The sequence below is a fragment of the Suncus etruscus genome, chromosome 13 (genome assembly GCF_024139225.1).
Source record: "Suncus etruscus isolate mSunEtr1 chromosome 13, mSunEtr1.pri.cur, whole genome shotgun sequence".
In the NCBI taxonomy this organism is placed as follows: domain Eukaryota; kingdom Metazoa; phylum Chordata; class Mammalia; order Eulipotyphla; family Soricidae; genus Suncus; species Suncus etruscus.
Genome location: NC_064860.1, coordinates 41,596,677 through 41,624,572, shown reverse-complemented (window position 1 = coordinate 41,624,572; position 27,896 = coordinate 41,596,677). Strand labels below are relative to the sequence as shown.

At 44.7% G+C, this 27,896-nt stretch overlaps 1 protein-coding gene across 4 annotated transcripts in view; it reads right to left on the bottom strand.

Moving 5' to 3' along the window:
- Positions 1–27,896, bottom strand: part of RUNX1 (RUNX family transcription factor 1) — a 99,674-nt gene that overhangs the window by 57,909 nt on the left and 13,869 nt on the right. For all 4 annotated transcript variants that reach the window (XM_049785787.1, XM_049785786.1, XM_049785785.1 and 1 more), the window contains exon 3: positions 12,215–12,319. In XM_049785787.1, the coding sequence (XP_049641744.1) occupies positions 12,215–12,319 (105 nt within the window). The remainder of the gene's footprint in view (positions 1–12,214; positions 12,320–27,896) is intronic.

Genomic DNA, 27,896 nt, shown 5'->3' with positions numbered 1-27,896 from the left:
ATGTGCAAGGCAAGAGCTCCACTGCTAAGCCAGTTGAATGTTCACCAATTAAACATTTTTGAATATTTATTTTCTATTATTTGATTCTTTATTTGATTCCTATTACTATTAATCTAATGGATGACTATTTACCAGGCACTGTGCAAAAGAGCATCTCAACTCATCCCAAACAACCTTATGCAGAAAGTAGAGCTTATATTATTATTCCCATTTTATAGATGAACATGTGAAAATTTCTAGATGCTGAGAGTCCTGGCAGGTCATACAGCAACTGGTAGATGGTGTTCACATAAGAAATAAATATATTTAGGTGGGCCGGGCGGTGGCGCTAAAGGTAAGGTGCCTGCCTTGCCTGGGCTAGCCTTGGACGGACCTCGGTTCGATCCCCCGGTGTCCCATATGGTCCCCCAAGCCAGGAGCAACTTCTAAGCACATAGCAGGAGTAACCCTTGAGTGTTACCGGGTGTGGCCCAAAAAACCAAAAAAAAAGAAAAAAGAAATAAATATATTTAGGAGTTGAGAGATAGTACAACATATATGGTCCTTGCCTTGCAATGGCCCACTTGGGTTCGATCCTCTGCACCCCATATGGTCCCCCAATCTCCAACATGAGTGATCCCTGAGCATCAAACCAGGAGTAAACCAAAACAAACATAAAAAAGAATATAGCTACATTTAATAACACTTTTGTTTGATAGAAGATTTCCTTGCCCCAAGGAATGAGAGAAAAGAAACCCAGTATTTGGAATGAATAATGGGAATTTTGAAATCAAAGATCTCAGATGTGCTCAGGAGTGTGGCCTGACTGTTTTCAGGACACCTTGTGTGATGCTGGGGATTTGAAGTAGGGTTGACTACATGAAAGCAATTGCTTCCCTCTGTCCTCTCTCTTGCCCTGTGGGTTATAACTCTGGGAGTCCAATCACAAAGTTGTTTTTTATTTTTTCTGAATAACTTGACTGGCAATGTGTAGTCCCTACTTGACACTGATTCTCTTCTATATCCTAGAAAAGGACTCTGGGCTTAAGAAAGGGTAAAACATAGTAGTAAGGGGCTTTCTGCCTTGCATGCACCTGACTTGGGTTAGATTCCTGGAATCCCATGTGTTTTCCTGAGCACCATCCAGAGTGATTCTTGAGTGCAAAGCAGAGTAAGCCCTGTGCATCATCATGTGCACCTCCCCCAAATAAACTAACCACAAAAAAGAAAGGCTGGAATTTGCTTGTGACTAGGATAGGCGCCTCAGTAATAACGGCTGATAATTGAAAATGCGTTATCTCCCTGTCATTACTGCACCTCTTTACTCAGGGACTTAAAATCTAGATCTGATGTCCTCCTTCTAGCCTGGTACCCAAGGCATCACTAAGCCCAAGCTACAGATGGGAAAACTGATACATCAGGAGTTGGGGTCAGAGGAGGTCAAGTGGATTGGACTCAACATTCCTGTCTGACTCCCTGGGGCTTAGGCAGTGCCTTTCATTTCTGAAATTCATAGACACTGCTTGTAAACTTGCTGGGGACAGATGATAGGATTCCAAAAGATATTTCTCCTGAGCTCTTTAGAACTAATGCTTGAGAAATAAAAAAAAAAAATTAAAACTGCTTCAAAAGTGAAATCAAAATAAGGTGTGACCGGAAGAAATCCACCCAGGACCATAATTGCACACAGGGCTTATCGAAATGTTTACTTTTTAATCTCAAATGACTGAAAGACTAACTTCTAAGCCACAGTGAAGAAAACCAAAACCAAACCAAACAAACAAACAAAACCCAAAAAAAGTAAAACCAGGAAAAAAAAAATACAGGTCACTGCAAAAGTTCAGTGTTTGGGGTCTGTGAAAGTCCACTCTGAGATTTCGATAACAGTCAGAGTTTTAGTCAATAGGAGCTTTTATGGAACCTGAGTATCTGGAAATCATAGGAGTACCAAACTAATGTATTGCCATTAACTTACTTTATAAGGATCTAGGGAGTTGGTGGATTAATTCGATTGGTTTCCTTTAAAAAAGGCCAACAGGAAGGAACTTTGCTTTGGGTACTTAAATTTTTTTTAACCTTACCTTTCCTCTGTAAATGGACTTCCAGAATCTTAGGTTATTGGCTCTGCAAATTTCCCCATGATGCTGCATAACTGGCTTAGACAAAGAAACTAAAATGCATATACCAAATGGGCACTTGCCATCCAACCAAATGTCAGTGTTGTGCCATGTCTGCTTCTATAAGTGCAATGCCTGGTAAAGACCGTATCTAATTTTCAAAGCAAACCAGAAAACAATAAAAATAATAGCATGAAGATAATGGCAGAACCCAGAATTGGAGAGTTATCTCCTAAGGAGCATACATGTAGATCAAGGGGTACATTGACCTAATTTATTTATATTAATTCATTTGTTAATCAAACGATTTAATAATTTCTTTGTTTTTAATTAATTTTAAATGATTAAATTTGTTTTAATTTAATTAATTTGTTTTTACTTTGTCTCTGCTTTTTTTGTAAAGTGTTGATGGCAGAGTTCTCTAAGACTCATGCTTCATGGGACCGGAGATATTGCACAGCAGTAGGCTGTTTGCCTTGCATGCAGGCAATCCAGGACAGACGGTGGTTCCTATCCCAGCATCCCATATGGTCCCCCATGCCTGCCAGGAGCAATTTCTGAGTGCAGAGCCAGGAGTAACCCCTGAGCATCATCGGGTGTGGGCCCCAACCCCCTCCTCCAAAAAAAAAAAAAACAAACCAAAAAAACTCATGCTGGAGCCAATTCATACAAAAGTCTTGCTAAGCTAAGACTGCTCAGCTACAAGGCTATGCCCCAGGGAAAACTTGAGTCCCCTCAGTCCAAATGAAAATTTCAAAGTGACCAGAAAAGGCCTAAATCCATACAAACCCAATAGCTGAGGCATTATAATTTACCCCAGTGAGGTGACAGCCAAGAGCAATCTATCACCTACAAGCTTTGGGTTCCTCAGGGAAAGCATGACCTCAAGTGGCCCACACACCATCCCCAGCCATCTCAGTCTGGGGCTACTTGTGACAAGCTACAAAGCAGTGAAGCTCTGAGCATATGTGGGAGGTTCTTGAGAAGGGGTTTGTGGCATGAACAAATTTTTCAAATGCCTTTACTGAGAAAAAGAAAAGCAGCTTCCCACAAATTCATCTTCCATCAAAACGAAACAAAAGGTCTGGAGTAAGTCTAGAAAGATGTATGGATTTAGGAAACAGGAGACACACAGAGCATGTTTTCTTGTCCACAAAGTTTGATTTGTGGCTTGTCGGTACAGAAACTCCCAGGAAGTGGGCACCATTGCTGTGGCACAGAATTGAGGATGCCAAGAGACTCTGGCACCTTTCATATTGGCTTTTTCGCACTGTGTGTTAGGTAAAAAATGTTACAAAAAAATCACATATTTTGGATGGGACATATTTTGACTGTACTGGGCTCTATCAATGTTGTCAAGTTTAAGTCTTCTGGTTTCATGAAACCCCATGTAGAACAGCCTTATACCATTGAAACCAGAATTGGTCAAGGAACAGTAGTACCAGAAAGCCTCACCCATATTTTATTTGTCAGATTGGATTTGCCGCATTGTGAGACAGGAATTGAGCTCTTAAGGGTTTCCAGAAGTGTAAGATTTGGGGGGACAAGAGATTGAGCAACAGTAGCCAGAAGACCTAAAAGACTCATCAAAGAAACTAAAAAAGAGGGAGGGGGCTGGAGTGGTAGCACACAGGGAGAGGGCATTTGTCTTGCAGCCAAACAGGTTTAGTCTCCGGCATCCTACATGTTCCCTGAGCCTGCCAAGAGTGAGTTTTGAGCACAGAGCTAGGAGTAACCCTAATGCCAGTGAGTGTGGCTCAGAAAAGAAAAAACAAAAAAGAAAGCAAAAGAGGGTGTGGACTGATAATACAGTAGTAGGTAGGGCATTTGCCTTGTATAGGGCAGAGTGAGGTTCAATTCCCTACATCCCATATGTCCCCTGAGCACCTCCAGGAATGATTTCTCATTGCAGAGTCAAGAGTAACCCCTTAGCATTACTGGGTGGGGTAAAAAAGTCAAACAAAACTAAAACAAACAGATTTTACTGGGCCTAAATACAAGCCTAGAAAAAAAAAATCAAAATGTATAAATATTTAATTCAATGTCTAAAAATGCAAAAGGATAGTAACCCCATAAATTTTTAAACTTAGAATCACAAATCTTTATTTTTGTTTGTTTGTTTGTTTGTTTGAAGTTTTTGCCTATCCAAAGGATTCTAAAACCCACGGCAAGTTTTGCCCCATCATGGAAAGAACGCTGGTTGCCAGTAATGGGGTAGAAGTTTCCGCAGACTTCTGTACCCTCTGGCTCCACAGCTGTAGTGGTTCAGCACAGGGTCAGGCTGTTTCAAGGAGTCTCATCAAAGCTTGTGTACCCCAGAAGGATCCACCCACACAGTTAGTCTGGGCCCCCCAAAATGGGAAATCACCACGGAAAGACAGTTAGAAGCACAGGAAATGAAATGAGTTGCTTTGCAGCCAGATATTTTAAAAGCAACTGATAAAAGCCCTTTCAAAAAAAGGAAAAAGATTTGTAAGTAAATAAAGAACCCACCAATATCTCTCATCTGCCTTGGTGGCTGTGGATAAGTGGGCTGTGATGGAAGAAGGTGTCAAACAGGAAGGAGAATGTGGAGTGTGACCTTTCAGGGGCTTCGTTTGTGGGGAGTCTGGGGCTTCTATTTTTTTTTTCTGGACAATATTTTGTTACCCCTTTTGACTGGGGACTCATTACGAGATTATCTTGTCCCATTGCCCAGTTGATGAGAAGAGAAAAGAGAGAGGACTAAGGCTCTTAAGATAATTGCCTCATTTCACACATTGGCGCCACCATGAAACCCAGGTCTCCAAGTTCAAGATTTAGGAACCTTTTGACTTGTTTGAAGATTAAGAGACAGAAAACTAAAGGCAGACACGATTGTTGTTGTGTCTTTTTTTATTTTCAACCTAGTATCTTACAGTTGAAATTCTAACAAGGACTGTGACATAACTAGGTCAGAGCTTAACTGTCCTGATCTAACCTTCAGAATAGTGATGTGGGTTACCATGATCCAGACAGAAGAGAAATTCCGGGTGTCTGTATACGCTTGATGTCTATTTCCCCATTTCCCTGTAAGCTTCCAAATGAGAATGAGAAACTACCTCAATAATTGCTACCTGGAAGGACTCCCCCTACCCCCTTGCCCTCAAGTGTGCAATGATACTATCTTAAAATCTGAAATAATACCTGAAAATACCGCCTAAAAATCTTAGTGGCTTCTATAAAAGATAGAACCAGTTATCAAGAGCAGAGAGGCTTCCCAAGTCCCTGTAAGCTGATGAAGTGGTCCATCTCTATTCCTGGGTGGTGGGGTGGGGGGTGGGGTGGTGGTGGCAAAGACAACCTTTCTCATTACCCCTCTTACTTTCCCATTTACACCAGGAACCTTGTCAGACCCTGGCCTCAATTAAATCTACTGAAAACTTAAGGTCAGGGAAATCTTCATGCATATGACATTCCTTTCTTTTCTTGGTCCAGTTTGATCTTACTCAAAACAATACCATGAGCCTAAAGTTCACTGGAAATGGTTATGCAGGCATATGTTAATGCTTTAGAGAGAGCCTGTGCTGATTTGGGGGAATCTAAGTCAGATACAAATTATAATGATTTTGGAAGTCACCCCCAGAATCCTTCTCAGTGCTGAAATGCCTTTCTTGATGAAGAGGAAGTTGTAAATTAGTAGATGTCAGTAGACCATTCTCTGTTCTTGAACCCTGGTTTTAATTTTCTAAAAAGCAAGCAAGCAAACAAATAAAACCCACCTTTACTTCAGTTCTTTTATTTGAAGCAGGATCTTATCTAAAAAAGACAGAAGTCTAAAATCTGTTGTGAGGAAAAGAGATCCTGAAAGACCTCCCCAGGCCTGGCCTGGGTGTCCACATCTCCCAGAAACCCAAGCAATAATGGATGGTGAGTGACAATTCCGAGTTTACAGTTCTAGACTACTGTGTGGCATTTTTCTAATGAGTCAGGAGCAAAGAATGCTACAGAGGGTCATCTACTCCAGTGCAGCCCTCCAGGATGCTCTTTGCCCACAGGGAGACTTGGATGCCTCTCCTGCAGCTCATTTTTCTGACACTGCTCATCTTTCCAGCCAGGCAACATTGGCTGTAGAGGCTGAAGTACTGGCCACCAGCCCAGCTCCGGGCAAACTCCCAGGCAGATGCTGGTGAAGGACAGAGAACACAGAATGGGCACATGGCCAGCGGGGCTGAGTCGGGACACCCCTAGACTGAGGTGGAAGAGGGTAGCATTGACCATTGTTCAAAGAAATGCGTCCATTCTGCCCCATGGCTCTAGAGCACTGTAGGGGCTTTGAGACTCTGTTTTATGAAAAAAAAAATAGGTTGGACTTGAATCAGGTTGATAGATTTTCTTAATAAAATAATAAAAAAAAGTTGGGGACAAATTTCAATACAATAAAAACTCAGGGAGCAGTTGGTGTTATGCTTAAAAATAGGCTTTGGTGGCCATGGGTCACTGCATCTGGGTGTTTAGTCTTAAATTTGGCTTGCTTGCTCTGTGACCTTGGCTGAGACAGGAAACGTTTCTTTGCTCCCATCTCTTTATTCATTCTCACCAGGAATTCCATTATTTTCATCAGTGAAAGATAAGCAATGAGCTCTGGCTAAATGCTAGCCATGATTAAAATTAGATATCTATTTTATTTTATTTTTTTTACTTATTTTTAGTGTGGGGGCTATATCCGTTGGTACTTGGGGTTACTCCTGGCTCTAGGCTCAGAGTTCAGTCCTGGCAATGATCAGGGGCTCTTATGGAGTGCCAGAAATTGAACCTGGGTTGGCGGCTTGCAAGGCCAATGCTCTACCTGCTGTACTATGGTTCTGGCCCTGAGTAGGTATCTGTTATGAAGCTAAAATAACATCTAAAAAACCTACCTATTCATCTATCTCAAGAGCAAGCCTCTACGTCTCTTCTAATCCCACATTTTTCTGGGTAAGCCTGGTTCCAAATATTTTCAGATCATTATCTCACTAACTTTGCTCATGACTGCTTCTGAAACATAGAGACCCTGTATAAATCCTGTTTTATTTCTCTCTCTCTATAATAGGTTTACTATTTATAGTCAGCATCTTAGAAGAAAATTATATTCACGTGATGTAAGCTCTGCAAAGTACTTTACAAAGCGATTGAGTGACAGGGGATTAGGTCCTTCAATCTATCTATTTTCACTCTAATTCTCTATAAACAATGGCTAGTTGGCATGAAACAGTGCCCCAGAAAATAGAAAATTCTATAGCGTTTAAGTAACACCTCCTGTCATTACTCATCTCTAACCCAACAGTGCCCATGAAGAACTTCTTTGTCCCAAGGGCAAAAGTTTTCCCCCAAACAACCATTTGTACAATTGATTAACCTTTTCCATTTCTAACTTGGTTACTCAATGATCCATGAAACAGATGCCTGACCACACAAGTTCAAGACATTAGATAGATGATAGGGATACCCCTGATCTCTGAGGTTCATGGGGGAATACACTGTACAGAATCTGTTTATATAAATATAACAGGGGATTACTCCTGGCTATGCACTCAGGAATTGCTCCTGGCTTGGGGGATCATATGGGATGCTGGGGGATTGAACCGAGGTCCGTCCTAGGTTATTGCATGCAAAGTAAATGTCCTACCACTTGTGTCAACACTCCAGCCCCTAATCTTAAATTCTTTCCTTCGTCACCAAATGGTAGGTGAATGGAAGAGATTCTCCTGAGTTTCATGTTTTTTTTTTTTTCGGGCCACACCCTTTTGATGCTCAGGGTTACTCCTGGCTACATGCTCAGAAATTGCCCCTGGCTTGGGGGACCATATGGGATGCCAGGGGATGGAACCGTGGTCCTTTCCTTGGCTAGCGCTTGCAAGGCAGACACCTTACCTCTAGCGCCACCTCGCCGGCCCCTCATGTTTAAAGTTCCATTTACCTTCCTCATTTCTCTAAGGCCAGGACAGTATTTAGAAGAAATGACAGACAGGCAATATAGTACAGAAAGAGGTCCTAGATCAGAGAGCTCAGGTGGAGGCACCAGAAGTTCCTAATTCTATTTCTTTTCTTTTCTTTTTTGTTTTTGTTTTTGTTTTTGGGTCACACCCGGCAGTGCTCAGGGGTTACTCCTGGCTCTACACTCAGAAATCGCTCTTGGTAGGCTCGGAGGGGCCATATGGTTTGCCGGGATTTGAACCACATTGCTTCTGCAAGCAAGGCAGATACCTTACCTTCATGCCATCTCTCCAGCCCTCCTAATTCTATTTCTGACTCCACCAACAACAAAATCTCATTCATGTAGATAAATCCCTTCATTTCCCTAGGACTCACTTCCCTAACCTATGAGGCTAGTGGCTAGAATTTTTCTGACTTATGGTTTTTGATTTCAAGAAGCAAGAGGACTTTTCATTATTTTATCTGCTAATGCTATGGCCATTTTGCCAAAATCACCAAGAATTCTTAGCAACATAATGGTAGAGGGACTTGGGACTTCTTATCAATCTGCTAATTTAGCACAGTATCTGATTTATATGCAATGGTCTCTTAACATTACAGGAGAACATAAATTTGAATGATTTCTAATAACCTAGACACAAAAAGAGATGAATAAAGAAGATGTAAAGTGCATACTCTCATCTATATATACACATAAGAAGGCAATATAATTTCAGCATTAAAAATATGAATTTTCTATTTGTAACAACATGGATGATTTTTGATGGTACTGAGCTAAGTGAAATAAGTCAGAGAGAGTCAACTATTATATTATCTCATTTATACTTGGAAACTAAGGAAACTAAATTGTAGTAACAAGTAGTCACTTGGCAGCAGGAAACAGAGGAATAGAAAAACAGATGGAGATTGTCAAAGGGTACAAACTTTCCCCGTAGAAGATAAATACATTTGGGGGTTCTCATATACAACTCAGTGACTATAGTCAACAATAATTTTAAATATATTTAGCAAGGAGACACTGGAAGTTCTTTTTTTGTTTGTTTATATTAGGGCCATACCCAGCAATGCTCAGGGATAAATCCTAGTTCTGCACTCAGGAATTAATCCTTGAGGTGGCTGGAGGGACCATATGGGCTACAGAGATTGAATCCAGATCAGCCACATGCAAGAAAAGCACACTACCTGCTATACTATTGTTCTGGACCCCAGATATTGAAAGTTCTTAAAGCACCAAGTGTAACTACATGAGATGATGAATGAATTTAGTGGATAATCAATTCACAACATACTCATTTATCAAGCACCCCTGCTGTACACCATCAACATACACAGTGTCACAGGTCAAATGTCACTATAAAGTTGGGAGTGAGGGCCATAAAATATCTTTGAAATATCTTAAGGAGAAATCAAGGTTATAGTTGGAAATTTATTAACCCAACAAATCCCTTCCCTGAGTCAAGTCTTTCTACCATGAAGGAATGTATACTGTGCAGACCCTTATTTTGGGGGTGGAGGAATGGATATACATACAAATCTGCTGTATTCCATTCAACTGGAAACCTTATGTATTTTGCTCTTGTCCTTTGTGAAATGTATGGCTCTAATACCTCCCTGGAACAGACTTATCATCTCCCTCTGAATGCTTCCCTCCACCCCACCTTCCATCGGGTGGGAAAGACTCCTAATGGCAGTGTCTCTTTTTTTTTTTTTTTTTAATGACAGCATCTTTGGAGCTCATCCCTTCTGCCTGTCCCAAAGGCCCTTCTGAATGATACTATTTTTTTTTTTTTTTTTGGTTTTTGGTTTTTGGTTTTTGGGCCACACCCGGTAATGCTCAGGGGTTACTCCTGGCTATGTGCTCAGAAGTTGCTCCTGGCTTGGGGGACCATATGGGACACCGGGGGATCGAATCGCGGTCCGTCCAAGGCTAGCGCAGGCAAGGCAGGCACCTTACCTTTAGCGCCACCGCCCGACCCCTGAATGATACTATTTTTTCAAAATTATCAAAATGCAGGCAGCAGCGGGGCCGGTGAGGTGGTGCTAGAGGTAAGGTGTCTGCCTTGCAAGCGCTAGCCAAGGAAGGACTGTGGTTTGATCCCCCGGTGTCCCATATGGTGCCCCCAAGCCAGGGGCAATTTCTGAGTGCTTAGCCAGGAGTAACCCCTGAGCATCAAATGGGTGTGCCCCCCCCCCAAAAAAATGCAGGCATCATCAGTTGCAGCTACCAGGTAAACCTATCTGAGGCCTAATTCTCCCTCTGACCCCAAATCATATCAGAGAGGCTCCCAGTTCTTTCTGAAGCTCTAAGCCCTTATTTGTTCTTTGCATGCTTCAGGAAATACTGCAAGGGGCCCTGGATTTCCCTTCTATGCATGAACACAACCAAAGAAAGTGTATCTAAGGATGCCTGAAGGTGATATCCATAAGATGCGTCATTGTTTTGGAGTCATACCCATCAATAAACATTGATCAGGAACTACTCCTGATGGTGTTCATAGGACTCTATGGATGTTGGGCATCGAACTTGTTACCCATGTGCAAGGCAAATGGCCTACCCACTATGCTATCACTTTGGCCCCTGGCTGTAGTTTTGAGTTGCCTATTTGGTACATCTGTTCTGGCTAAGCCAGAGGGACAATTTATTGCTAACCTCTCAACACTGGAAAGATCTACACTGGCTTTGATTGTGTACACATGATCCTATGTCTGCCCATGGTTGGATTTTCACACATAACTTGGTTTCAGAGACTATCTCTGAGTTCCCAAATCTGGGCCAGGGCCAGAAAAGCTCCGTAGTACCTCAAAAAAGAAAAATGAACAGGGAAAAATGAGGTCAGAAGTGGAGAGATGTTGGTGGCCTGGCTCATGGAGTTTGAGGACAGAACAGCATATCTCCTTTGCTGGCATGGGAGGGGGCTCAGAGGGTGCTGCCCACCCCGGGGCCCTGAGCAAAGTAGAGGTAGCATGGAGCATGGTCATCTCAGGTTCAGGAGCATTCTAGTTAAACTATAGGAAAGAGAGCCACACTGTGTAGCAGCCATAGGAAGAATCTTTAGACTGATTCCTGCAGGGACAGTCCTGGGGGTCCCCAAAGACTCCTCCACCATGAGGAAGTGCATCCCTTCTTCTACTCCCCAGATGAACAACAGTTAGAGAGGCAGGCAAGGCTGTTCTCTGGGGCATCCTCACACTTCCTGAGCTTATTATCTGTGCCAGACACCCCACAGTGTCCCAGCCAACCTTGGCTAGAAGCTCATAATTACCCCCATTTTACAGACAAGGAAAGTGAGGTTAAAAGAGGCCCTGGGAGTGCCGCAGGCTGAAGCAAGAGAAACCAGAACGGCAGCTGTCTGGCCCCAGAGGCTCATTCCTGAACATTTTTTCCCCCACTTCACTATCTCTAGGCACTTTTGAGAGTAGAGCAGGAAAGCATGGTGCTTGAAAGTCCCTGCTTTTAGCAAGAGGAAAGGCTCTGATTTTCCACCTAGGCCCTGCCGGTGGGGTCTCCTATAAATGTCTACAACCTGGGCCTGAGAAGTGGCCTCCTTCCCGGGCCAGGGCGTGACTCTGGAAAAAAGCATTTGGCCGTGCCGTGTTTACTCAAAGGTAGTCATTAAGTCAGTGTGAAGACAGCTCTTGTGCAGACTAAACAACTTCACTCCCTTCTCAGAAACTCTTCCTCCCAGGAGCTATTTTTTTTCGGGGTACCATCATTCTATATTTACCGCTCATCTCCCCACCACCACCTTCACCCCGGGCATGCTCCTGGATTTCCTGTCTCCACGATTTTCATCCGTGACCCACAGAAAGGAAAGAAACGATTATTTCTATTGGTTTCACCTCTAATCTCAGCAGCTCCACAAAAGGCTGTCTGGGAGGGAAATCAACCTCTAGTGGTTCCCTCTGGCCTTTGTTGGCTGCTCCTAGGCTGGATCCTGCTTCTGTCAGAAACAGAGGTTTCTGACCTTGTTGAAATTGACTTTGTCCTTCGTCTCTTGCAATCCTGAAATGGTGTCCCCCAAAGCTCTGAGAAGCTCAGCATGGGCTCCCCGGACATACACTCACAGACTCCCACTCCTTCGAATTGTTTAACCTGATCTGAATGATGCTTACTCAACTCAAACATTCTGAACCACAGTCCCTGGTGCCCTGAGAGGTGCCAGCCCCTAAGGCGGCCCACTTACTTCGAGGTTCTCGGGGACCGTCCACGGTGATTTTGATGGCTCTGTGGTAGGTGGCGACTTGCGGTGGGTTGGTAAAGACAGTGATGGTCAGAGTGAAGCTCTTCCCTGGAGAAACATAGAAGAGAACATGCCAGAATGAGCAACGCCAGTTGGGTGGCTTACACTCTCCAGCCAGACAATTGGGCAAGAACCTTGTGGCTTCCTGCACCCCAGAATCAGATTCTCCCAGCCAGTCCCCCTTTTGATAAAACCAGGGACAAAAAGCAGAGCAAATCCCCACCCCCATCTTCCTTCTCAGAGATTCTTTATTCCTCGAAGGAGTAGGAGAGACAAAAGACAGAATTCTTAAGTTGGGGGGCAGACAGACTGAATTTGAATTATTTGTCCTGTATTCTTAAAACAGGGATGGCTGGTTGAAAATATTGTTTTGGAGGAAATTAGATGCATCCCTGGAATGAACCAGACCCAATTTATAATCAATACATAGATTCTTTTTTTTTGTTTGTTTATTTAATTTTTGGGCCACACAAGGTGGTGCTCAGGGGTTACTCCTGGCTCTGTGCTCAGAAATTGCTCCTTGCAGGCTTGGGGGACCATATGAGATGCCAGGAATGAACCCAGGAATGAACCTGGGTTGTCCGCATGCTAGGCAAACTCCCTACCTCTGTGCAATCACTCCAGCCCTCAATAAATAGATCCTATAATTGACAGAGATTCAAGCAAACTTCTCTATCAGGATAAAAAGGGACTTTTGACATACAATTACGTAAAGTGGATATGTCTTCATTGCATATATGGCTCATGGCCATGTGTTTAATAATGTAAAAATCATAAATGTTTATAAGTTATAATCGACACACCAACATATATATAATTAATAGAATAAAATACCTTAATAATTAATATCAATAGTATAATTACTTATACATAAATGTAGTAATCTAGACAAGTCCTATATTAGTAACATCTAAATACATTAATGATGAAGATTAATAAAATTAGCATAAAATGTTATGAATTTAAACCATTTCTTCTTGACCTAGTGATTCTGAGGGTAAACCCTGGGTTGAATTCTGGCTGCTGACCTTTGGCCAAGGCCAGGGAGCTCTGGGAGATGATTTAAATAGCCCTTTACCCACTTTACAGAACTGTGTTGCTTATGTGTGGTAGATGTGGTGTGTATTGTTTGTGCATTGTGTGCCTATATTGTACACGTGTGTGTTATTATCTGTTGTGTGTTTATTGTCTGTGCCAGGTGTATATATTGTGTGTGGTATATATTGTCTTTTTATGTTCGTGTTGTTTGTGGATGTGTATCATGTTTCTGTATTGCCTGTGATGTGTGTATCAGGCATATTATGATCCTAGGTTGTATGTGGTGCATGTTATCTCTGTGTGCTGGGACATATGTTGCCCACGTGCTGTGTGTTTGTGTTGCATGTGGTATGTGTTATATGTCTATGCTGTGGTGTGTGTGTTGCCTGTGGTATGTGCTGTTGCTATTGTACATATATGTTGCTATTGAATTGTGTGGTGTGTGCCTGTCTTGTGTGTATCTGTGTTGTGCTGCATATTGTGTCTATGTTGTGGTGTTGGTTGTGTATCTGTACTGTGGTGCATATTGTGTCTAAGTTGTGGTGTGGGTTGTGTATCTGTGTTGTGGTATATGTTGTGTGTCATGTAGTAAACTGTGTGTCTGTGTCATAGTATGTTGTGTGTCTATTGTGCTGTGTATAATGCTGTACTGTGTTGTATGTCTTGTTGTGGTGTGTTGGGTCTGCATTGTATTGTGTTCTGTGTCTGTTATAGTATTGTGTGTCAGTGTTGTAGTGCGTTGCATGTCCATTTTGTATTGTGTGTTGTGTGTCAGTGTTGTCTGTGTGAGCAGTATGCTCTGTTATGATTTCTTCTGTTTCTTGCTAACAGGCTCCTAGGACCTGACTAGGTGTGCGGGTGAGGCTGGTCAGTTCAGTTACTAACATAGTTCTTCCAGTCAGTCACATGAGCCTAGAGCCATAACAAGGGAATAAACACAGACACCCCTCCCAACCACCCCTAGGTCACTGCAAAGCCACTTTCAAACTCCAGCTGCCTGCCTTGTCCAGGCTGGAGAGTGCAGACAAGTGAGGGGTGGGGGGTGGGCTGCTCACTCGCTCACTTGGGCACACAAGGGAGCCCCAAAGCCAATGTCCTCTTTGGTGCAGTCAAAAACCCCTGGGGTCTGCTCCTGCTCCTGCCTAAGTCTGTGTGGAAAAACCAGTCATGATTGAAGAACTGAGTTTGTGAGCCTACTTAGCCAGGTATACTGGTGTCTTGGTCACCAGCACCTAACTCAAGGCCTACCTAGTGTTTCCTGGCTCAGTTCTTGCATTCAGAGGTTCAGAGTGGAGCCTCTTCACCCATCTCAGCCCTTCCTTGCCCTTTGAGGCTGCTTTGGGGATCTACCTGGGGCTAGTTCATTTTTTGCCTCTGGGTGAGCTGGTGTGAAATTGAGAGGAGTTTGGTTTGGGGTAAGGAAGGTCAAATCTCCCAACGGCACACTAGGCCCCTGCCTGTATGCAGGATAAGACTCCAGAGGGGTCTTCCAAGCAGTGAAGGAACAGAAGCAGGCGTGAAGCAGATCCTGCTTGCTGGCTCCATATGTGTATGTGCATGTATGTGCATAAAAGAAAGCAAGAGAAACAGAGAGAGACGGAGACAGAGAGCCCTCGAAATAGGCTTGTTCTCCCCTCAAGAGTCTGAGAGATGGGAGTTCTGGCCTTCAGTCTAATCTTTCAGGATCCCTTTCCTGGCCTGCACACTTGTGTAATTTAGAAGGATGCAGTCCCATTCCCACCCCCACTGCCATTTTGGGAGAGCAGATCCCTTTAGGTCCACACCCCTGCATGCTTCCTCTGTGATCTGTGGATATGAGCAGATCTGAGCTTTTGTGAAAACTCAGTGATCCTTTCCTTAAAGGCTGTTGGAACCCAGGACCACCCGTTGTCTAGCTGAAACCAACAGGAAACACAGCTGTGGCTGCTGAAACTAGAGATGAGGGGTGAAGGCCTCGGGCCCCCATGTTTCCTTCTGTGCCTACCTGCTTCTGTGCCAGTGTCACCAGTCCTTGCCTACCTGGTTGTATGAGGCCTTCTGTTTCTTAGTGCCCTTCTCCTCACAAAGACATCAACTACTGAGATTCAGAGCCACCTATATCCAAAAGGACCTCACCCTAACTTGGTAACAACTCTCATTGCTAGTCAAGTCACATATAGAGGACTTGAACCTCTTCCATTATTTTTATTTTTTGATGGGTGGAATAGTCTCCTCAGCTATGCTCTGGCATTTCAGAGACACCCATTGACAATTCTTAACCAATCAAGCCATAAGTTTCCTGAAAAGGCCTGAGGATGTGGAACTGTTTGGGTTCTATAGTCAGGATTATCTGGGCTACGTCCATGGTGGTGGTGGTTGGGGACCTCCAGGATGGCACTAAGCAATGTGGGGAAACGTGTAATGTTGTGGGAGAGGTCTTCCCAAGATCAGACACATGCAAGACACATGCCTTCAGCCCGGTACTATCTTCCTGCCTCAGGACTTTTACTTTCAAGGACACTGCTGATCATAAACTCCAAATGTCACTGGATGCTGTGAGTGACAGCAGTAGTAGCAGTAGCAACAAATCTCGGGGGCCTGCCCTGCTCAATTCACATTCTTCTAGGCCAGAGGCAAGATTTGCTGCCTTTGTACATGGATATTCTTGTTTATTTTGGCTTTAGGGCCACACCCAGAGTTGCTCAGGGCTGATTCCTAGCTCTGCTCAGGAATCACTTCTGAAGGAATTTAGGTGGCCATCTACAGCACTACAAACTCAGGTCTGTCTACTGCAGGCCAGAGAGAGTTTTGATTCCTGTCCTATCTCTTTGGCTTTTTGATTTGTTTATTTATTTTGGTTTTTGGGCCAAACCCAGTATTGCTTAGGGGTTTTTCCTGACTCTGTACTCATGAATCACTCCTGGCAGTGTTCAAGAAATCATATAGGATGCCAGGGGATCAAACCAGGGTCAATTGCATGCAAGGCAAACCCTCTACCCACTATACTATCCTTTTAGTCCCTCTCTGGCATTTGAGATCTGCCTATAACATCACACTTCAAATACCATCCCATATACAATTTCCTATAATCTTCACTCACTTTCCCATAAAACAAACAAAAAAGACAGATGGACTGTCCTTAATTGGCAGGGAGCAAAGTGCCATGGTTCAAAGGGGGATACACTGTTCACCCTGAATTACAGAGCTGGAGCCAGACCTCTCACTTTTACCACCACAAAAAGTCCTATAATGTCATCTCCACAGTTGGCTGCCCTAGTGTGGGTCCTCTGTCTATATCCAAGCCTCCTGAAAAGAAATAAAAAGAGCCACTGGACCCTAAGAATACCAGAAGGATATGTTTTACACACTCTTTCCCTGAATTTAAGGTGGAGCACTGGGTCTGTAGAGGCTCCCAGACTCCTAGAAAGCACAGGTTGACCCACTTATTGAGGATCAGGTCCTCAAATCACTCCATGGCAGGCTTAGGGGACCTTATGGAATGCCAGAATCAAAGTCAGGTCAGTTGCATGCAAGGCAAACAAATGCCCTTCCCACTGTGCTATCTCTGCAGCTCCTGTGCTCTTTCTGCATTGATGTCACGTCACCAAATCTCATGATAAAAAGGGAAGTAAGGGACATTTTAGCCACAACAATATGGGTCACCCAGGCAACATCATTTCCAGCACCTATTCCATAGACTTTTTCTGTCAACTCTGGCACCATCCCTGATGCCAGGGAATGACACTTGTGAATATCAACAACTGCCACACCCAGTGTTTCGAAGGCTGCTGGGACATGACCCAGCTTGGCTCTCATCAGCAAGAAAAGTGGGTAAACCTGAAGTGCCCCAGAATTACCAACCAAGTTTTGTCCTTCAAATGACCTCTAGGCCTGGCCTTTGGGGAGCGTGGGTGAGAGGGGCGGGCAAGTCTCCCAAGTATAGTTTTCAGCCAGTTTGCAGCCAAAGAAGAAGGCAGAGGAGGAGAGACTGGCTGACTCACAACCACCCCAAAACAGGCTTATGCAGGACCCAGGCAGGGTTGTGAGAGACCACAAATGCCCTTGACCTTGGGAGCCAGAACAAGTTCTAGCCAGGAGAGATGGAAAGCTCTTGGCAGTCCTGGTTTGGGGTACCTCCAGACCAGCAGAGGGTTTGGACAGAGGAGCCCCCCAGACATAATAATATGATGGACCCAACAGCAATATTGGGTGATGGGTGCCCATAGGTTCAGGAGGAAACAAAGTGGGAACATGTGCTCTCTTCCTGCACACAAAAACCAAAGTCAGCAGGAGCATCCACCTGAGGTTAGGACTGGTTGGATTCTATTATTCAATATCACAGATATTGGAACTGAGCAAGATCTGGGAAGTGGCAACCAGGAAGAGACAGCTTTGCCTTGACTCATACACTGGGAGTTACATTAGCTACATGACATCAGTTATACACAACATAGAGGTGGACAAAGGGACAGTGCCCAAATGCAGCCCAAAGCCTCTTCTCCAATCCTGAACTATAGCCCCTGACTGCCGGGAGGCACGACCTTGTCAGCCTCCATCCAGCCTCCATCACTAGATCTCTGGCTTCTGTAATGTGAAGACAACAGACGTTGTATCGCACAGTGCAAGTTAAGCAAACAAACTCATCCGAAATCGCAACTCACATCTCCTTAAAGACACAAGAAACTTGGTTCACAAAAGACCAGCTTTGAGGGAAGCATCAGAGAGGAGGTGATATGGGGGCTGGGTAGAAGGAGGCTGTGGGAGTGGAGGTGTCTGATGGAGAGTCACCAAGCCCTCCCTTTATTTCCCCAGGAATTCTAGCAAAGAAGGGGACCACACACATGCTCTGAGACATGGGATTATGACAACCGCAGCAGGGGCTTCAAGTTCAAGTTCTCTCCTGCCTCACTGGCTGGTGACCTCTGCAAGGTACCATAGTGTCAGCACATCTGCTTTATAAAAAGTCAGGTCTTTATATGGTCCAGGGGGACCTGGATCTACCACTTCATCCATGCAGGTCTGTGCTTCCAATTGCCAGAGCAGAAGTCTAGACTTTATTTAGTTAGGAAGAAGGTCAGGGCAGAATATCTGTCCCTGAACACTAGCAGCCAAGGCCCTGGTTCATTTACTTGGAACCTTGGCAGCTTCTGTCCTCACCTGTGGCCTAACAAAGCCCCAGCCAGACACTGCAGCTACACCCAAGCACAGTCTCACCACATCTGCAAAGTGACTAAATCTCAGGTTTGTCGTGCATGGCCACAGGGCTGCCCAAAGGATCTAGAGGCAAAACTCGTAACCACTTCTTGTACAAAAAATGGGGGAACGTAGGTGGAAGTGAGTGGCCATTCATGTCAGGCCGTGTTCTCTGAGGACACAGGGGGACCAGCCCTCTCTTCCTGCCTGCATTGGGCCCCTATCCGAGGTTTGGTTTCTGTGTCAGTTCCTACAACTTTGAGTCCCTGTTGGAGGTTTGGACCCGTGAAACAGCTTCTCCTTTTAGGGGTGGTTTCTGTGGGATATGAAACCTTCCCTTTGTCACGAAAAGGCAGGCAGGGCCCCAGGGTTTGGAAGAAATGGAGTGCATGTGCGTGCATGCTTGTGTGTGTGTGTGTGTGTGTGTGTGTGTGTGTGTGTGTGTGTGTGTGTGTGTGTGTGTGAGTGTGTGTGTGTGTGTTTGGGTGGGGGGATAGGGCTAACCACCTCATCCCCTTGCTTTTTTTTTTCCACAAAATTTCTGCAGGGCAGCCAAGGATGCATCTAAGCTTCAAACACTCAGGCAGAATGAAAAGAAAAAAGGTTAGTTTAAAAAAAATTAGCAGGCAGTGTGGAGGGTGGGAGGAAAACTGGGGCCACTTTTTGGAAAATGTGCCCTGGTGATGGGATGGTTGTTGGACATTGTCAATCATGAACAACTTTTTAACTAGCTTATAGTAAGTAATTAAAAATGATTAAAAATAATTATTTAAATTATTTAAAGATAAAATAAAGTAAATTTGAACAAAGCTGGAACATTAGGTGCCATCTGCTTTCAAAATTAAAAATAATTAGAAGACATGAAATTAAAAAATTGGAACTTGAGGAAACCAAGCAAACTGAGGAAACTTCGAGTTTTTTTTTTTTTTTTTTTCTTGGCTAATTCTGGAAATCCCCAAAGATTTGGGACTATTGAGGAAAGAATTATTTTATGACCATACATGCTGTGCAGGGTCTAGTTTTGATCACAGGTTACAAAGCACTCAGAAATGCGCCCTCGGATGCAGGGAGAAAGGGATGCGGGTGCAAGGGGAGAGGATTGTGGTATACCTCGCCAACCATCTGAATGTCCGTATGCTTTTGCTTTTCCACTGGGAAAACCTCAGTCAAAATGAACCCTTTCTCTCCACATCTGTCTCCTTACTCCAACACCCAAAACTATTTTGGACAGTGGAGCTGGATCATTATTTCCTGGTTTCTCCAGATTGAAGTGAAATTAGATGCTGGTGGATACACTGCTGCTCTGGGTGCAAGAGGCACGATGATGTCTTTATCCTCTGACATCTGTATCCATCTGAGCAAAACGATGCTCGGGAGTTCCTTCACATGTTAGCACAGGACAAAAGTCAGGTACTTCAAATACAAAAGTTTCTATTCCCATAGAAACTTTATTCATTCACTTGGCCCACTGGATCATTTGAAAACAGTTAAGAGAAATTCAATGACATGGTAAATCTTTTTATGAGCCATGAAAATTACTTGTTTGGGGACTGGGTCAGCATTTTATTAATCTTCCTCAAGATTGAAAAAATATGCATTGGGGAGCTGGAGTAATAGCACCCAGGGCTGGACCAGGTTTGATTCCCAGCATCCTATATGATCCCTCAAGCCTGCCTGGAGTGATTTCTGAGTGCAGAGCCCAGAATAACCCCTGTGCATCATCCAGTATATACAAAAAAAATCCCAAACCAAAACAAAAGTGTATTAAGGTCTTTATTTTCAGGAGGTGAGGAGTCCCAGACAATAAAGTTTAATAATGTACATGGGGCCCTATGATCACTCCTGGTAATACTTAACCTACTGGCCCAGGGTTCAATGTTTGGCCACTGAGATGATGGAATGTTGATCAGGCCTAGTGGTACTGGAGATCACCATAACTATACCTGGCAATGCTGATTGGAACATGTGATTCAGGGGATTAAATTTGGGGCCTCCAGCACAAAAGGCATGTTCTGATGAATGAATGAATGAATGAATGAATGAATGATTGAGTCAGTTCATGCCTTAATAAATAGTCTTTGAGAAGTTTCTTTGCTGGGGACAGGGGATGTTCTAAGCCATGCCCATGAGACACATGAGCCCCTCTGGCAATAGTCAACTAGACTATCAGTTTAATGCAAAGTCCTGCAAAGATGGAGTGTAGCTCAGATCCTCTGGTTCTGGGGTACCTTTTAGGGCCACATCTGGTGTTACTTGAGCACTAAGGATCAAGCCAGGGTTGAGGTGTGCAAGCACCTTAACCTCTAGACTATTTAGTTTTGGCTTTGTTTGTTTTGTTTTAGCACCTCACCAGGCAGTGCTTAGGGATTACTCCTGGCTCTGTGCTCAGGGGTCATTCTTGGTGGTGCTTTTGGGACTATATGAGATGCTGGAGAATAAGCCCAAGCTGGTCACATGCAAGGCAAATGCCCTTCCTGGTATAACAGGAAGCCCTTATTACTCTGGTCCACACCTTTAGACTATTTCTCTGGCCAAACTTTTGTTTTATAAAACAGTTAAGGGTACTGAATGAACTTCCTTGATCAGGATAGACCCCACTCCTGGAGAAATTTGCCTATTCAAACTAAGAGCACAAACCTGCCTCACAGTCAGCACTCAGCACCTATCCAGTGCTGAGTTCTATTACTGGTCTATTCTATGACTGACCTCATTAATATTTTGTTATTTATATTTTTTATTTGGTTCTGGGGTCACACCCAGTGATGTTTGGGGGTTATTCTTAGCTACACACTAAGGAATCACTTCTGGTGGTATCTGGGGGAGCCTATGTTATGCCAGGGATTGAACCCAGGTTAGCCACATGCAAAGCAAACATCCTCCATTTGCTGTACAATTGCTCGAGGCCCCTGTTTTCATTATTCTCAAAGTCTTTATGTTAAGTATTTATGAGCTTCCTGCTGTGTCCAGGGCACTCTCCTTTTACAAGGTTCTTAGAGGATTAAGGAATATAAAGTCTTTGCCACTCAGGAGCAGAGAGTGGACATAAGCATCAGATGGACTAGTCCCCAGACATGCCACCTCCCTCTGCTCATCTCCTGCCTCTTTCAGCCAGTTTTCCTCAAGCATCCAGAGCTCTGATGCTTCTAAAGTCTTGTAATAAGTGCATCCCCAAGTTCCCAATTTCCAGAGGTCTCAGGAATGCTCTAAGGTGGTCTATAGTAAAAGACTTTATTGTATCTATTTAAGGCTGGGAAAGCTAATCCAGCACGCTGCTTTTCTATGGAGAAACTGTGACCCAAAGATCTCCCTCCAAGAAGCAGACCAACAGTGCAAATTCCTGAGGTGACACTGTGAATCTCAATTGTCCAATGACAGTTGGGATCTAGTTGTTTAAGTGTGAGCAGCAGCCTGGGGCCTGTAGCAGATGCAAGAAGATAGTGTCACAAGATCTGTGTCACATAGTGACCAAAGAAACCAATTCTCCCTTATCAGGCAGCCAACAAGAAAAACATACAGGGAGTCAGAGTGACAGCATGATGGGGAGGGCTTTTGCTTTGCATGTGGCTGAGCCGGGTAAGATCTCTGGCATCCCCGAGCCTGTCAGGAGGATCTCTGGGATCTGAGAGCCTGCTGAGTGCTGCTGAGTGTGGCCCCAAAATGAAAGCAAGAAAGAAGGAAGGAAGGAGGAAGGAAGCAAGGAAGGAAAAAGAGAAAGAAAGAAGGAAGGAAGGAAAGAAAAAAAGGAAAGAGAAAGAAAAAGAGAAAGAAGAAAGAGAAAAAGAAAGAGGGAAGGAAGGAAGGAAGGAGGGAAGGATGGAAGGAAGGAAGGAAGGAAGAAAGGAAGGAAGGAAGGAAGAAAAGAAGGAAGGAAGGAAGGAAGGAAATTTCATAACTTAACATGACTTTCAGTGCCAGAGTCAAGTAGCTTTTGAGTTAGGACCAAGGCAAGCCACAATTGCTTGGAGTTGTCTGCAGGAACCCATGGAGAGAAAGTGAAGGTGCCATGAGCATCCCAGCCACAGGACAAAAGGATAATTGTGGCCTTGCTATTAAAATACAGTTTGTGTTGTTTACTTCAATCGAAAATTAAGGAGGGGGCTGTGAGTCATAAATATTTGCATGCCATTAATGTCTGGACAAAGGTTTGGACAGGCCAAGGGGGGAGACCTTCTTTCCTCCGTGACAGACTGTGTTTCAAGTTACAGTTCATATTTAATTTCGTCGCTTTCATTGCTAATTTGAAATCTCAGTGGCCCAGGCACAGAAATAACCTGCTGTGTCTGGAGGGGTCACTGAAGCTCGGGAAGGAGGGAGAGGTTCCTTCCTGGAAAAGGTATCTAAGCCCAGACACAGAAACAATAGGTTCTGGCTGATGCTATTATTGCTTATAGGTGCAGAGTCCGTCATCCAAAGGGCAGACAAGTTCCTGCAACAAACCTTAGCAGGCCAAGGAGAAGCCCCTTAAATACATCTCATCTCAGGCTGCAAGCATGGTTTGGTTGTAGAGAAAAGCCGGTGCAAATGTCTGGACTGTGGGGTTCAATCCCCGGCATGCCAAAGCTCTGTCTTAGATTACATCATATGTAAGGCGGTTTCTCTCTGACTTGGCCAAGGCAGAGTTGGGCTCAGAGAGTTCAAGTTAACTGCCCAGAGACACAAAGCTCTCAGCTATGGGAGGCGCCCACCGTCCTTCATACCCCATCACCCTTTATTCAGTTGGCGCTGTTTGCAGATATTCATGAGTGACAGCAGGAAGGCTGGGGATGGTCCTACAATATCCAGGGTGTTGCCCACAGCAACAAATAATTAGCCCTCAAGGACCACAGTAGTTTCTGAACCTGGCTTTTTCTCTCAGAGCAGAGGCCCAATTGGGCAGCACTAATCACTAGGCAGTACTGCCCTGTTTGCTAAGATTCCTCCATCATTCTCGGGGAATGTCAGTTACAGGCTGAATTTCTGGCAATTCCACTATGCCGTGCTTTTCTGGTTAATGGGTTGGTGTCTTCAGGTTTTAGATTTCTTGGGTAGGGTGAGTGGTTCATCTCTGGGGATACTGAGAAGTAGAGGGACCTTCCAGGTACATCTTTTCCATAAAGCTGGAGGTCTCAACACTGTAAGCTCTCTTTCTTCATTTTTTCTTTTTTGGTTTTTGGGTCAGATCAGGAGGAGATCTGGAGGGCTTACTCCTGGCTCTGTGCTCAGGAATTATTCTTAGTAGGCTCAGAGGACCATATGGGATGCAAGGGATTGAACCTAGGTTGACTATGTGCAAGGCAAATACCCTCCCCACAGTGTTATCTCTCTGGCCCCAGCACTGCAAGGTCTTGGTCCATGTGGCACAGCCTAAGTCCACTGGCTTGGTCATCCATGAGGTCTATACTCAATCAACTCTTGAAAGATATCCCCATTTACCCGTTCATAGAGTTGATTCCTTGCAGGTTCCTTTAATAGACCTACTATGTCTGGATCTCATCTGGAGGGCTGGGGCTTGGTTGAGGGCAGAGAGTAGATATGTTCTTGGGGTGGGATAGTTTGGGACAACAGAAGCTGGATTGAGGAGGGATAATGGGAAACTCTGACCCAGAAAAGCAGCAGCAGCAGCAGCCAGGGGCAGGGGCTATAGGGCCAGCAGCCCACAGCAAATGCGCACAGGACTGTGGCTGAGACTTCTTCACAAGCCTCCATGGCCTGGAATCTCAGAGCAGAAAAGGGTCTAAGACAGCTCTGGAATTCCACCCCCCAAGCCCTTTCTGCTAAGCCAGGCTAGCTCAGAGCTGAGAAATAAACAGCCTGGCATTGCTCTGGTTTCATTTCCCTGAGTCTGCCCTGGGCTGGTCGTGCTGTGGGCAGTAATAGTGCTCACAGTATGCTCAGAACCCTAGAACCACTATCCATTTTCAATCTCTATATTCCTAGATCAGCATCTGTAAACCCCTCACACTGAATTCTTGTGGACATGGCAGTGCACTGATCTCCAAGAACTCAGCCATTGGGGCACATTTCCTATTTATAATATGCCCCTCTAGGATCCCCTGGCTGTGTGGTTGCCACAGACAGAGCTGGTGCCCAGCTGGGCAGTTAGGCACAGCTGAAAGTGGGTGACTTTCAGATACACTAAAGCACCCATGCTTGATTCTGGGGGCTCTCAAGAGGTACTTAGGAGCCCTGGGGAGGGGGGCTTTCTGATGATTCTCAGTCAACCAGGGTCCAATTCAAGAGCCTGATCAGAGAGTCCTGTTTGGACTCAGCATTGCCGAGAGCCACCCGGGCCACACTTTGGCAATGCTCAGAGAACCCTATGGTGTCAGAAATCTAACAAGGATTAGTCACATGCAAAGCATGTGTCTTCACCACTGCACTAAAGCACCTGCCCTCATGTTTTTAATTCTGCAGAAACTTGGGAACATTAAAGTATTAAATTGTGATATTGCAGCAGCATGGGTGGTGATAAGCTCAGCAGGAGTGAGTTGCCTGCTAAGAACAAAAATGTGGAAGGAACAAAGGGCCACACTCTGGGAGAGGTGGTGTCTGATGTGAGGAGTAAACAGTCTCTTTGGCCACTGCCACTCATTGTTAACCTAGTGCCTAGCAGCACCCCTGTAACTCACTGTGGACCATCTGCATATCTCTGCTGCTACTACTACTACTATCAAGTCTGTGGGGAGCCACAGAGGAAGACCAGCGATGTCGCTGAGATAAAATGCTGCCACCAAACTGCCCTTTGGTTTCCTTGGTGGCACCAAGGCAACCACCTGCCTGGAAAGATGCAGTTTGGTAGGTTCTGGAAACAAGCCCTCTTCAGTGGTCAAGACTTAGGAGGAGGAAGAACAGGAGCCATAGTACAGTGGGAAGGGCACTTGCCTTGCACATGGCTCACCAAGGTTCAATTCCTGGCATCCCATGTGATTCCCTGTGTAGTTCCAGAAGTTATTCGTGAGCACAGAGCTTAAAGGAAGCCCTGAACTTCCCAGGCATGGCCCAATAAACAGTTAGGATGAGGTTGGACCAGGTCGTCCTGACTTTATAAGTACAAGAGAACAAGAGAGAGGGCCAGAGAGAGAAAAAGAAAGAATAGATAGTTTCCACATGACAGGACTAGACAGATGAAGGGAAGAAGCAAAAGCTTCATGCTAAGCCAATTGATGCATGGTCCCTACCAGCCCAGCCTGGCTGCCTGCATGGATTACTGATGGGCATGGAGAATGAGTAGAAAGCCATGAAGGATAAATGCTGGACATTGCCTGCTGGTCCCAGGATGGCACTTGTGTGCCCTGGTCACTCAGTCAGGACACTGCTGTACGAAGAAGCTGGCCAGTGCTGCCCTCCTCTCTCCTGACCTCTTAGAGTTTTCTAGGAGCAAAATGGGAGAGGACAGTACCTTGCACACTGGCCCTGATTCCTACAGAACAGTTAGTGACTCTCCAAGTAAATGCAGAGTGCATCTCTTCTCTGACACCTGTGAGAAAAGACTGAGCTGAGTGTTCATTGAACTTTATGGGGAGAGGTGGTAGCTTGGATGCAAATTTATCCTAAGAGGCTACTTGGATCACCTTCTGATTTAGGGGCTCGCAGTGACCTGAGGCCCTCCTTGGAGAAACTCAATAGCAAATAATGGGGTTCTGACCAGGGTGGGTGGCTTGAGATAGGCTGAGAAAATGGAGATCAAGCAGAACATCCTCAAAGTCATTCAAAGGGATTCTGCATTCAGTTGGAAAAACTGGCCTATTGAATGTGGGGCTCCCCTCCCTCAGAATCAAGGTAAGGTTGGACTCAAAACCACCAGTTTTAAGGATAGTGAGGGGGCCACAGGGCCCTAAGTGAGCACTGAGGGTGAGCGAACAGTGAAGGGGAGCACTAAGGGGGAACATTTTAAGAGTTCAGAGAGGGGGAGCACTGAGGGGAGAATTAAGAGTCCAGTACAGGTGAGTAGATTTGCAAGTGTCCCCAGGAAGCTCACTGAGCACAGTGGCTTTAACTCATTCCTGGGCCTAAAGATGTCAGAATGAATTTGTCTCCATGGATAAGTGGGTCTGAGACATCTTCTCAAGGGAAGTATAGACATCATTCATCACCACCATCACCACACAGTGTTGTCTACACATACTCCCATCCACTAGCTCCTTACATGTAGACACTCACATACTCTCATCCACACACAACCACACACCCGCTCACAATCAGCCACATATACCGCACTTATCTATACACTTCTCAGCCCTACATACTTTCACTCCACCCCCCAATATTCATCTGCACACATACATTTTTTGTTTGTTTTTGTTTTTTCTTCTTTTTTTTTTTTGGTCACACCTGGCTGCGCTAAGGGGTTACTCCTGGCTCTATGCTCAGAAATCGCCCCTGGAAGTCACAGGGGACCATATGCGATGCCGGGATTCGAACCACCGTCCTTCTGCATAAAAGGCAAACACCTTACCTCCATGCTATCTCTGGCCCCCACACATACAGTTTTTGAAAAACACAACACACACTTACAAAAGCTACCACACATCTATATGCTCATCCTAATATGTATCCCATACTTAACAGAGGCACCCCCATGAGCATTATATCCCCAAACTCACACATACATTTACTCCTCAAATACACACACAGCCGTATCCCCCTAGGCGCACCTCCACCCCCATAGTTATCTTTACCCAAGTATTCTTGTATCTACAAACACTCACCTATAATCAAAACATTCACCTCAGGGGCCAGAGAGATAGCATGGAGGTAAGACATTTGCCTTGCATGCAGAAGGATGATGGTTCAAATCCTGGCATCCCATGTGTCCCCTGAGCCTGCCAGGAGCAATTTCTGAGCATAGAGCCAGGAGTAACCCCTGAGTGCTGCCGGGTGTGACTCAAAAACCAATCAACCAACCAACCAAACAAACAAACAAAACATTCACCTCACATATCCTGAAATGCTCACACAAACACTCTCACACACAACACAATCATAAAGCCTTCCATATACTCATCCCTGCTACAGATCTCACCCACTCACCGTGACCCTACTTACTCATAAAAAAACACTCACCTCACACACACTGAAATGCTCACCATAGACACTCTCTCTCTCTCTCACATATATACAATGCGCACACACATCCATATACACTTTCATATACTCACACCCGCTACATATCGCACCCACTCATCTCCACATGTATACACAAAGACATACTCAGCCATGCATTCACTTTCCCATGTAGACATATACCTCCTTATATAATCACTTGTACTATAGTCAGCCACGACTATAGCAAAACACACAGACCTCACACCCGTTTTTCCCCGAACCTGACTGGCTGAAGCACATAATAAGTACCCTACTCTCACCTAAAATAAACTGAGACATCTCCTCCAAGTTGTTCACAGATGGTTTGAATACTTACAGGCTCATTCTCTGC